The sequence below is a fragment of the Sturnus vulgaris genome, chromosome 13 (genome assembly GCF_052056855.1).
Source record: "Sturnus vulgaris isolate bStuVul1 chromosome 13, bStuVul1.hap1, whole genome shotgun sequence".
NCBI lineage: Eukaryota > Metazoa > Chordata > Aves > Passeriformes > Sturnidae > Sturnus > Sturnus vulgaris.
In genome coordinates this window covers 18,806,419-18,819,115 of record NC_142255.1, presented here as the reverse complement: position 1 = coordinate 18,819,115, position 12,697 = coordinate 18,806,419, and the positions used below count along the sequence as shown (strand labels likewise).

The 12,697-nt window shown below is 41.6% G+C and overlaps 1 protein-coding gene across 8 annotated transcripts in view; it reads left to right on the top strand.

Annotated features, from left to right (window-relative positions):
* The window catches only part of MEGF11 (multiple EGF like domains 11), a 253,575-nt gene that overhangs the window by 63,860 nt on the left and 177,018 nt on the right, over positions 1-12,697 (top strand). For all 8 annotated transcript variants that reach the window (XR_015806596.1, XM_088172695.1, XM_088172696.1 and 5 more), the window contains exon 5: positions 945-1,045. Coding sequence is in view for 7 of the 8 variants with exons in the window: in XM_088172695.1 (XP_088028821.1) it covers positions 945-1,045 (101 nt within the window). In the remaining variant the exon portion in view is untranslated. The remainder of the gene's footprint in view (positions 1-944; positions 1,046-12,697) is intronic.

The window sequence follows — 12,697 nt, the reverse complement described above, 5'->3', positions numbered from 1 at the left end:
AAGGGGGTTTTAGAAGCTAATTTGTATCTCAGCTCTCATGCATTCAGGTGCAAGTTGGCTGTTCAGCACCATCCCAGTGGGGACTGTGGCACTTGGTTTTCAGCTCCTGTGTTACAGGAGCTTCCTGTTTGGAAGTGAACAGAGCTGCAGAGCTTTCTGGAATATTGTATAGATTGGAATGCAGCAGAGTAAATTCGATCAGTTTATCTAACATGAGGGACAATAGATTTTGTTCAATTGAGGTAATTTCCATAAACTAGCAAAGCTGTTTTGAACTGTTTGCTGTTAAATATGCAGTTAAATATTACCTTTCCAATGTGATATCCTTGCTAATGCTATGAATAAATGTAGGAATGCTTCAGAATGCTAAACACCTTTTAATTTCTGTGGACTGCAGTATTGTGGTGGGGAAAACAGGCTTTAAATACTGAGCTGGGACTATGATGACACTTTGCAAGGTATGAGTGCCTTGGAAGGGGTAGCAAGAAGGAACAAATCACTTGGGGTTAACTTCTCAAGTTGTGTATTGGGAGCAGGTGCCACTGTGGTAAGATTTTGTGTAGCAGCTGACACAGTGATCTCTGCAGAAGACTGTGCTCCTTCCACTGTTGAGAGCTGACCTTGCTGATGTGCAAAAATAAATCATTTATTCTTGAAGAAACTTCTTGCCCTTGCAGCAGGACTGGGAAAATGTTTTAAGACAGCAGCTGCCCCAGGAAGAGCTCCAGTGCCTGTCACGAGCACTGTGCTTGTAACACAAAGTCATATTTCAAACTTCCAAACAAGTATTGATCCCTTCCTTATGGCGGCTTTTATTATCAAAAAAAAAACCCTTTCATGCATTTAAAAATAATTCTTGAATGCTACCCTTACTATAATTTCACACAAATATTATTGCAGCAGGAGGGCATTGATTCTCAATGGTTTTGTGTCTCGTGGTGCAGGATCAGCTACAAGACCGCGTACCGCAGGGGGCTGCGCACGATGTACCGGCGGCGCTCCCAGTGCTGCCCCGGCTACTACGAGAGTGGCGACTACTGCATACGTATGTACTCGAGCCACGTGGCACAGCCCAAAGGGGGTTTGGAGCAGCTGGAGATCAGTTAAAGATGTGTTGGTTTTCAAAGCTTTCAGCTGGCCCTGGTGGCAGGCAGAGTTGAGGGTGCAGAATATTTCGGGGCGTTTGGGGTTTGTGCGTCTTGAGCAAGTGGGGAAAATTTGGCTGAAGTCTTTAGGGAGGGAGTTAATGAAGTTCCTTAGTGCCTTCTTGAATCAGAGCTTACTTTGGGGAGTAATTAATGCAAGTATTCACCAATGTTTAGGAATTAGGGGAACTGAGAGCACTCAGGAATAAACTACCACATAATTTAAGCAGCAGTGTAAAGTTTCTGCCTCTTACCTTTGAAAGGTCTTACTTCAAGAGTTAAATGAGTTAAAATCTCATTTTTTTCCACAATGGTTCCCATCAACAATTTAACTTTTGAAAGCTTCTCAAATGTCAGAAGAACTTTCTCCCAACTGCACTGTATAAATAAATATGGAGCTCTGGAGTGTTTTAGGTGAATGTGAAGGGGGACAAAAATCAAAATGAATCTTTCAGCAATGCTTAAGAGCTTTGTTAATTAAAAATACCCTGTACATTAGTGTCACATGTTTTCAGTACTGCAGCTTTCTGAGTGTTCTGTGTGTGCTCAAAAGGAGAGTGGATCTCTTTTCTAGCTCTTGTGTCATGAGATTATGACACAAGAAAAACACAAAGTGGTTTTGATCAGCATAAGATCCAAATTTTATTAACAGGTTTATAAATAAAATAAATATGAAAATTATACATTTATCCAGCTAACTTCAAATGTCTTGACACCGTGCTTTACAGTTATTTCTTTTTAGCTCTGTTGATGTTTTTATCCGAGTTCCTGTGTTGGACTCCTATTGTAATACATGAGCAGTTGAAAACCATGAATGGACCCTGATCTCATTTTCAATGACCTTTCAGCCAAACAGTTACATTAAAGGGGTTTGGACTGTGAAAAATCACCAGCCCTTTGAGATAAGGCATTAGAATTATTTTACAGAGAGTGTAATAATTTGATCTTTTGAAGTGCAAAATGCTGTTAGTCAAGTCCTGAAAAACATTTATTGCAAGCTATTGTCTTTGCTGGAATCCTTCCTATGGTAAGTATGTACCTACCTTCAAATATCTCAGGTGTCACTACCATGTCAGCTGTTGTTCCACATATTTTTATTACAGTCCTGAATTTCATGACTCAGAATCTTGTCTAGCACAGAGTATATTTATTATCACTTTTCTCCCTGCAATCTATTGATTTTTTTATGTTTAATTTTTTTTTAAATTGCCACACTGTCGCAACAATAAATCTCTCCAGACTTTCTGATTCTTTGAGGATATTAACATTTGTTTTGAAGTGGGTTTTTTTGAGTTAGTATTAATACTTAGTGTTCTGCTGCTGCCAGGCAAATTTTATCTTTCTGTGGTGGAGAAAGAACAGCATACACTGAAAATTTGCTAATGCAGAGCAGGCAGCAGGTATCTGGTCAGACCAAGAGCCCCGTGTTTGACACACAGCAGATAATAGTTACACTCTTGCTGTTTACACGTGCAGGAGTCAGGTTCTTGTATTTCATTATCAGCCTGGTGTGTGCTCAGGGACATCTGCTCTCTGTCCTTCCTGGAGATCAGAGCAGCAACAGCAGCCGAGAGGGAAATGATGTCAGGGAAGAAGTTCTCCATCATGATGGATTCCAGATGCTTGGACTTATTATTTTGCTACCACAAGTAGCCACACAGCAAAAAAAATCCCCAAAACCAAACAGAAAACCTCCTTGAAATTCTCTGAGCCCTCAAAGAACAGTTTGGAGGCAAAATATTTTGCTAATGGGATCCTTTTCGTGTCACTCCTTTTGTTTGTAACACATCAAGCCCTGATCCCATTTGTTTTGTTTTGTTTTGTTCTGTTTTTCCACAATATATTCCTGTGCCAACAAGCAAATTCTCTCATTCATCATTCTTTGCAGTCAGCAGTGAATTCCATTTTCATTCCTGGAGGCACTTCTCTGCTTTTGCCTTTTTCCATCCCATTTCTTGCTTCCCTTTCAACTGGTATTTTTTTTGCTGCTTCCTAACAAGGTTGTCCAGTACTCCTGTCCCACGTTCCTCTAGACACATTCATACATTCATACTCTTCTAAAGGCAGCTGCTCCAAGAGTGGTCAGGACACAAAATTCCACTTTCCTGAGCTGTCCCTGGCAGGAAGGGAGGGAAGCTCCAGCCCTGCAGAGAGGGCTCTCCCTGCTCAGCCAGCCCTTTAAAATCCATTCCATTAGCAATCATGGAAGCCACTACAACATGGGGAGGAGGGAAACATCCTGCAGTGAGTCTGATGATCAAAAGAAAGTTTGATTAAAAAACAGTGTGTAGATTAAAGGCTAATTGGTTCTTCTTTCATTAATAGCAGTCTTTGTTTCTTGCAAAAGTTAAATAGCTTTGTAATTAACAGTGACATGTTTAGACTAGAGAGGGCTGAGTTTAAATCTCTGTTAATGACTGTTTCTTGGATTTTAAAGCAGAAGTGAAGGCTTTCAGCTACTGTTTTGATCTTTTCCCTTCTCATTTACTAACTTTTAAAAGGATGTCAGATATATGGTTTTATCTTTGTCCTCCTGTTGGGGTTTACTAAATAGATTAAGTCTAATAAAATCTACCCTCAGTTCTAACTAATCACGTTGATCCAGAGCTTCTTGCTCTGCCACTTCTCTGGTGTCTTCTTTGCCTTTTTGGCCTCTGTATGTGCTGCTGCCCCATAAAATGGGGAATTCAGGCACGAGGTCCAATAATTTAACTCCTTGCCTGGTAAATTACACAACTAGCCAGCCCATTAATACTTAGGCTAAACAGCTTTGGGGTATGAAATTGTCTTTGTGCCTCCAAAGGGCTTGAAATATTTTGAGGTTGCAGTGGTATTCAAAAAATCTCCCCTGAAAAATGCTGCACACGCACATCTGCATTTTTTTTCTCTTCACTGAGATCTTAGAAATGTTGTTACCATTGTGGGAGCTTTGCAAAACGATTCCCCTTCTCTGAATGTTCTTACACTTGACAGAGCTTTTCCCTGAGCTGTCCCTGAAAACAAACAGCACAGTCTGGGCAGTAAATCAGAGCAGCTATGATTTACTGTACTTTGTATGCTAAGGTAAGCTTTTGGCAGAGTAAATGCATAAACTGCAGAAAATCTTTTTTTAAACAACCACAGGGTTCAACTGTCCTTCAAGGTTTTTGTAAGGATGTTTTAAAATTATATTGCTTAGATTAGTATCTGTGGTAGATAAAGCAGCTCTGAATACTTTGCTGCTCGAAAAAAAAAAGAGAAAAAGAATATTACATGGCTCTTTTGTGCTCTTTAGCCTGTGAGGAGATGGTAATTGAATAGTTCTCTTTAAGAATATGTCAGGTGGAAAGATGCCCTGTGTGCTAAATGGATGCATTTTTGTCTGAGAGACCAATGCTTTGTTCAGTCTGTCCATTTTAATCTTATTCTTGCACAACAGATTTGTACAGAGGAGTCACTTCTTGTGGGGAACAAAGGGTCACAGACCTGACATCAGAGGGAAGGCAGATGGGACTCTGAGCAGCAGCTACTGACAGCTGACTTTTGGGCAGAAAAGCACCAACCATGAAACAAAAATTTTGGAATTCACCTTTTCTTCACAGATTGAGTTGAGCTTTTAAGTGTTTTCTTCACTCTCCTACCTTACACTCTTTTTCTAATGTCTAAATCTATGCAATGTGACAGGATGTAATAATGACAGGATTAGTGATTTAACAATCTGATTTGCTGCCATTTATCTGTCTTTCAAACCTGCCAAAATTCAGTAGAGTTATGGATGGACCATTTCATGGTGCTTTCCTTTCTTGGCCAAGATATTATTGATCTCAGATTGTTTCTCAACATTCAGCTTTCCACATTACAATTGTCACAAGCATCAGCAGGGCTCCCTGCCTTTGGCAAAATTTTTTCTAGAGAAATTATTGGTCTCATTGGTTGAATCTCAGTTTTTACCTGCAGTGGCATTTCCTTCAGGCCACACTTTGGGGACATTATTGTATTTACATGTATTTATTTACCCAGCTTTTCAACTCACCTCTGTTTGATGCCTTTAATGAATTTCAAAAACAAATGAGGAATGTTCATTTAATAGCTGACTTGGGGAAATTATGCAAATAGGAGGCCTGATTGTTTTCAGGAGTTTAAATAATGTTCCATAAATTCTGTAATTGCAATAGCCACGCCAACTTCCTAGGGTGATGTGTGCATTTATAGTGCAGCCATATGAACATTCCCACCTCAGGACTGCATTCCCATTTACAGGGCTCTGTGTCTAGTGCAGTTTTTGTATTCTTTGACAAGGCTGCCTTATTGGAGCCATATGGTTGGATTGTTAAACATCTGTAGCATAGGAGTAACAATTCCAGAGCTTCCTGCCATCTGGATGAATTACAATCCCTGCAATTCCACACATATGTTCCAGCAGCACACCGACACCACAGTCGAGTGTGCTCATGATGAGAAGAAAAAGAATGGCTGGTGTGATCAGTGCAAAAGTTGGACACTCCTAGAAAACATTGAATCGGCAGCTTAAATTTCCTGAATATTCATAATGTTTGTTCATATGTCAGATTTGTTGATTTTTTTTCACTTTTTAAGGCAGTATCTCATTAGCATTTTAGAAGAAATGTTGCCCCCCCTTCTCACCTTAATTTTAAATTCCTTGTGGTGAGCATTCCTGTAACTTGAAAATATATTGTTTGAAAGCTGCTGGACTTTTAAAATACATTTTTCTTATCTTTATAGACACACATTAAAGCCAGTGCTGATTCTTTCTGTGAGAGCCTTACTGTTACATTATTCAAGTACAGAGTTCTGTACATCAATAATGCAACCTAAATTAGGGGAAATGCTATAGCAGGACATAGATACTTCCTATCAGGGGACATTCTTTTTCTTTGTCTGATTTGGGATGTGTGACAGCGAGAAAATGGTGTGGAAGGCCTTTCTGCATATAGTTATTAATTATAGAATTGAAATGACAGTAGGAGACACTTTGAAATTTCTCCCATTATATGCATTGGAGATGACTCCATACATCTTTTCCCAGTGAAGAACATAGGGAAAGTTATTTGAATCCTTTGTTCCCATCTGAAGGGAAACTGAGAGGAAATGGGCTTTTGCTTGTTCATTCAGAACCTCTTGGGACACAGGAGTGTGAGGGCAGAGGGACACCAGCCCTAAAAGCAGGTCAGTTCAGCTGGTGACACAGATGAAGCCACTGGGGGTGGCTGTTTAGCCTAAAGACACTGGAGAGACCCCCTGGATGGGAAGGTGGAAAGGTCAGTCCTCATCTCCCATCCATCATTTTATGTTTGCACTCAGCCTCTGGATGCTGAGGGATTTGCAAAGATGGTGCTGGGGAGCAGTAATGAAATAAGGGAAGGACTTCTGGAAGCAGTGCAAGAGAAGGAGGAGAAACAAAATGCTCATATAAAGGAATGAAAATAGCAGAAAGTTAAAAAGGAGGGAATGCTGAAGCTATATAATGTCTCAAGGGGCTTAATAAATATCAGAGGAAAAATTATGCAGGCATTATGGTTGGAAAAAGATTTAGACTGTTGCTAGCATAGCAGAAAAAGCTTTTCTGGCTGTTTTAGGCAGTCTCTGTTGGATCAGTATAAAAGCACTCTGGGATTGCAGACACAGAAGGAGGCACTGGATCCAGAGCTCCTCATGGTGCTCATGCTAATGGCCTGGATGGCTGGGAGCTTCAGCAGGATGAGAAAAAAGCACAAGAACCATAGATGTGATTCATTGTTGAGTTCAAAGAAAGAGCCATGCAAAGTTTAGTCCATTAATTTGCCCTCTTCTAGCAAAGTCAGGCTGGTCCCCAGCTGCTCTAAATCAGCACAGATCCAGCAGGATGTGTCTGGAAGCCCTTTCAAATCCTGCTCCTGCTGGGATGCACCTCAGAGAGGCTCATGGCATCTGCACTGATCCTGCGTGGCCTGGAGGCACCTGGGCTATTCCATAATGGCTTTGTGTCCCAAACTCCTGTGTGTGCTGGGATCCATTCACTTGCACAGAATAAAAACAGGGTCCTGTGCATCCCAGGGATGAATGAGGGCGAGGGCATACAGAGCATTCACTGTTTATGGAATTATGAAGACACAAAATTCCAGAAGATTTTCCCCTCCAAAACAGTTTGCAGTTCATGAGTAGTCCAGGCATGTGGTGAGCTGGGTTAACTCATGGAAATCAATAGGGTCAGAAAGAAGACAAATGTGTGAAATGAAACAGGTTTGAAATTGAAATTGGAATCATAGAATGGTTTGGGTTGGAAAGGACCTTAAAAGTCAGGTTGTTCCAACCCACAAATTGTTTTCTTGATCTCTCCTTTGCATCCTTCTCCCATTGATAGATTTCTCTTGTGCTCTGGAGAAGTTTTAAAGCCTAGGAGAAAAGGAAGGAAAAGTAGAGAGGAAAATAAGTTACCTAAATCGACATGGCCTTTAAAAAGAGCTCCTGATGTACATACAAAATCTGAGGCAGCATCTCCTTCTGCTTCCTTTCTGTATTCCTCTGGCTGTGACCTTCCCTGAGCAGCTCTCACACGAACTCGGGATGTCTGAGAAGCCACCACTCAGATGAGGGGGATCATCCCCAGGCAGATTCCTTCTTGCCTACAAAAAAACCCTCCTGCAACCTCCTGCCAGGTGTCAGTGCCAGTGACCCCTTCCTCCTTTCTAGGCATCTTAGAGACTGAAAATGTAAATGAAACGGAATCACTGACACTGCAAGAATGGCTGAAGTGCTACAATGGAATGATAACATGTGATAACATGAATAACATGTGATAACACACAATAACATGTGATAACACATAATAACATATTACTTACACATTATAACGTGATAACATTAATAACATAACACACAATAACATGTGATAACATATAGTAACATATTACTAACACATTCTAACATATTGTAACGTGATAACATATTAATAACATATGATAACACACAATAACATGCAATAACACATGATGACATATAATGACACGTGATAACATAGCAGGGGTGTGGGTTAACCCAGTGCCTCCTCCCTCACTGATCCCTGCAGCCACTCCCATTCCCTTTGTCCGACGGGATGGCAGAAGAGGAAAGAAAAGTCAAAGGAAAAAAGCTTGTGGATTGATAAAAGAAATGAATGATCCTGAGGAGCAGAGAAAGCCTGGGTGCTGTGCCAGCACAGTTCAGCAGTAGCTGAAATATCAGCATGGTCAGCATTGGTTTGGTCTCCAACCTAAAGCACAGCATGATCCAAGCTGAGAGGAGTTAACCCCATCCCAGCCAGCCCAGGACAGCCAGCCATGCTGCAGATGATAAAACACTCATCAATATGACCCTCAGGAAATCTCCGTGGGGTTTTTCTTTGTCTTTCCACCTCTTGGTTTCAGTAGTGGCAGGGGAGCACTTTGGAGCTGGAGTGAACCGCTCTTTTCAAGCGTTCTGGTCCCTGTTCAGAATGTTGGGAAGGACGAGCTGGTGCTGGCAGTGGTCTGGGCTGCCTGAGGTTTTGTGGATCTTGCTCCTGCCACCCTCTGCTCTCACAGCCTTTTATAGCAACAGCCATGGCTGCCCTAAATATGGCAACCTGGGCAAGCAGGAGGAGGCATTTGGCTACCTGGGTGCACTTACTTACAGCTCAGCTACTCCCCATGTCCTCTAGCACAGGAATGAGAGTGGCTGGAAGCATTTGGCTGATGGAATTTGGCCCAGAGCATACAGTGCTTTCAGCATCTTCCTGTGCATAATGTGCATTTCTTTTATGTGAACTTTTGGAATGCCTGTCTGTAATTATTCCATCCTTTTAGCAGTGCCTCTGAACAATACCAATGGCATTCACACAGGGAATACCACGTGAGCCTGACATAAGAAATACCATTCCAGGCACATGGTGTGATCCTGTGCAGGGCCAGGAGCTGGAATTCAATGATCCTTGTGAGTCCTTTCCAGCCCTGAGCTTCTGTGATTCTGTGATTCTATTAAACTACTTGTTTTTATTGATGCTGGTTTCTCAAATGCTGGGTAATTCCTGGGAGTGGGTTTGCTGGGTGGGAATTTAAAGAAGTTGTCATTCCCTTAGTTCCAAATTAACTTTGGGTTTTGTGGCATGTATTCTACATCTCATAGTAGGATAAAGATACATAATTCCATGGATTTTTTGCAACTGCATCCATTTCTAATGGAGACTATAAAAAAAAGACTGTTACTCTGGAACTTAATGCAAACTGACAGTGCTGTTATAGAAGAAGTATTGAAAATTTGTAGAAAGCAATCACTTATGTTAAAATATAAAATACTTACAACTCTGAAGCATGAATCATTTAGACCAAAGAGTAAAAATATTAAGATGCCAAATTGTGCAGAAAATCACTCTGAGACTTTGGAAAGGAAGTAATTTCTTCCCATTGAACCTACAACTTTGCAGCAGGAGCCTGGGTATCAAACAGGGTGAGTGCTCCAATTTCCATCACCTTGGGTGAGAACTGTGGCTGTGCAGCATTTCTGAGTGATGTTAACATCCCACAGCAACAAATGATCTGCAGAGTGAGTTCATGAAATCCTGGAATGCTTTGGGTTGGAAGAGACCTTAAACCCCACCCCATTCCACCCCTGCCAAGGGCAAGGACACCTCCCATTATCCCAGTTTGCTCCAAGCCCTGTCCAACCTGGCCTTGGGCACTGCCAGGGATCCAGGGGCAGCCACAGCTTCTCTGGGCACCCTGTGCCAGGGCCTGCCCACCCTCACAGGGAACAATTCCTTCCCAAAATTCCACCTATCCCTGCCCTCTGGCAGTGGAAGTTGCTGATAGTGAAGGGAAATTCTTCATGGGAAGAGGGAAACAAAAGAGTGTGGGAGGGCACAATGGGTAATAGGAGAGAACTAAAGGTGCCCAGAGGGCACACTATGGAAATTTTATGTTTGCAATAGAATCAGTTGGCAAATCAGTTTTCATTTCTGGTTCCCTAATTGTTCTGAGAGAAGGAAGATGATGTTGGCTGGAAAAGCATCTGTTAACTCTCAATACTTAGGAAGGGGATTAATCAGATGTCAAAAAGCTGATCAGGGACAGAGCTCTTCAAAGCAGCCATGGGTCCTTTAGAACCGGGTGTGCTTGGAGCTGTGTCTACAGCCATTCCCAGTTCCTCTGTGTGTCAGGATTACAGCATTCCCCTCCACCATGTGCTGTTACACTTACTTTCCATTTTAATAGAGGGGTTTTAAGGCTCCCAAGAGAGATTTTTCGTGCGACTTCAGCCCATTGCAGGTTTGATCACAAAACATTTTGAAATAGTTTATTGTAAGCTCAGTATTTCTAACATAGGTATTCACTTTTGGAAACCTCACTTTCTCTGATGCAGTAAGTTAAGAACTATTTAATCAATCTATCTAACCTCAAACCTTTCCTTCTTTTTATCAAGATTTTTCCCTCCTGAAATGCTATGATATATGACTGTGATGTCCAGAAATCCATGTGCAAAACTAGAAGATGGCCTTGCTTCACAAAGCTTGCACTGTAAATATTGAGTCAAATAAAGAAATATTTTTAAAAGTAAAAAAATGTGCATGAAACACGTTATAAAGAGACTGGTAAAGAAATGGAACCTTTTCAGGTACAGCAGTGCTGTCACAAGAGCTCTGCTGAAGCAGCTCTCTGGTAAAGCTCTTGTATCTGATGTCACCACACCTGCTTTCACAGGCATCATGTTTTGACAAATGTCCAGCTTAAATAGAATTCCTTTTAAAAGCATTACTAAAAGCATCTAAAATTATCTTTTCACCAACTACTGTCAATGCTATGCCATATTTACCTTATAAATGGTAGCCTTCTTCAGTAGTTTGTGATAATGCAGGGAAAAGTTTTTGGTTTCAGCTCCCATCTTCTACCTCCAGGCCACACTTGGAATTGGAAAGTGCATTTTACTGTGTGTCATTAATGGAAGGTTTCTCTGGACATTCACCATCCTGAAATTGGGCTTGATCCTAAACCAGCTGAACTTCTACAGTCTGGAGTTGGTGACAGGAAGTTTAAACGAGTGGCTTGAGATGAGAATCAGCCCCCATCATTACATGAAAAGATTCCTGTGTTGTCTTTTTTGCAGTTCTTTTCAGAAAGCTGCTGTGAAACACATTGCTGTGGTTCCTTTTGAAATGTGAGAAAAGTGAAAGGAGTCTACATTTAAATATTCCATCCCCAGGAATGTTAGTGCAGCTTATACACGAGTATGATCTTCAAACAAAGCACAGTCTGTCCTTGATTTCAGCAGGGTCACCTTCACTTGCATTGTGGGCCTTGGTTTGAAATGAAATCTGAAATATGTTGGCCCTCTGGGGCCTGGGCCTGGCCTCAAGGATAGGTTTGCCTTTACAATTTGTCCATGTTCATCCTGTTTTGCTGAGAAACAAAGAAAGGATTGTTGTAAGATTGACTTGATAAATTTTGGAATAAGAATGATGAAAGATTTTGTTTGAAACATCGATAGTTTATTCAATTTGCTACAGGACCAAAAGTTTTCTGGGAACATCTGTGTAATTTGGTTTTATTAAATGTTGCATTGCCTAGCAAAGACAGCCAGAAGTGTCATGTAGTCCAGATGCCTTCATCCATCTACTCTTGATCTTTTAGGAACAACATTTTGATGCCTCCATCCTCACTGTAACACACAGCACACACACTGTACCTATGAAAATCAATCAGCAGTGGAGCTGTGTCATTTGCTGTCAGAAAACAGAATTTTCTTGGCATAAGACCCACGATTCAGGGCAAGTCAGTAATCAGAGAACTACGGACATGTAGCAAGGCTACCAGATTTAAAAATAAATATATCACAGGCTGATGGAATTTGTACACAAAGAAATTCACTCAATGCCCTGAGTGGGTAACCTGTAGCAAAATATTCGAGTGCTGTGATTTTGAGGTGATTTTCAGATACAAATGTTTTCCAATTATAAATGTGTGAGGGTTTTTTCTGATAATGGCTCATTTTCTTTGACATTTTCCCATGTGCTTCCTGTCTCACTGTTTAAATCAAACAGCTCCTCAGCCACTGTTGGAACCTGTAAATCCCTGATCTCTTGGGTTGCTGCAGTCACAGGAGGAAAGCAGAGTGGCTGTGGCATGAAGCAAAGCCCTGGTACTGTACTGGTGGAGTTTCTGTGGTGAGGCTGGAAATCTCCCCCAGCAGTTGAGTTCACCCAGTTCTGCCACCCCTCTCACCTGTCCATCTGTCATTTCCTTCTCACCTTCCTCACCTGCAGGGCACTGCGTGTTCCTCCAGACTTTCTCTGATGGAAATGTTTGTGATTTACCACTTTTAGCTACTTTGCAGCTCTGTATTTCATAACAGGAAGCTCATTTTCCATTCCAGCACAACTTCCAGGAGAGCTCAGATTGCAGGCAAAGTTACCCAGGAGTGGAGAATGGGCATTCCTGTCTCTGTGCTGGGTGTGGTTTGGTGCCCCCTGTCCCCACAGGTGGTCTGATAGGCCAGTTCTGCTTTGTCTTCTTCTGGTGGGTTTGGCTGCTGCTCCACAGATTGCCAGGAAAGCTGGAAGGACCAGG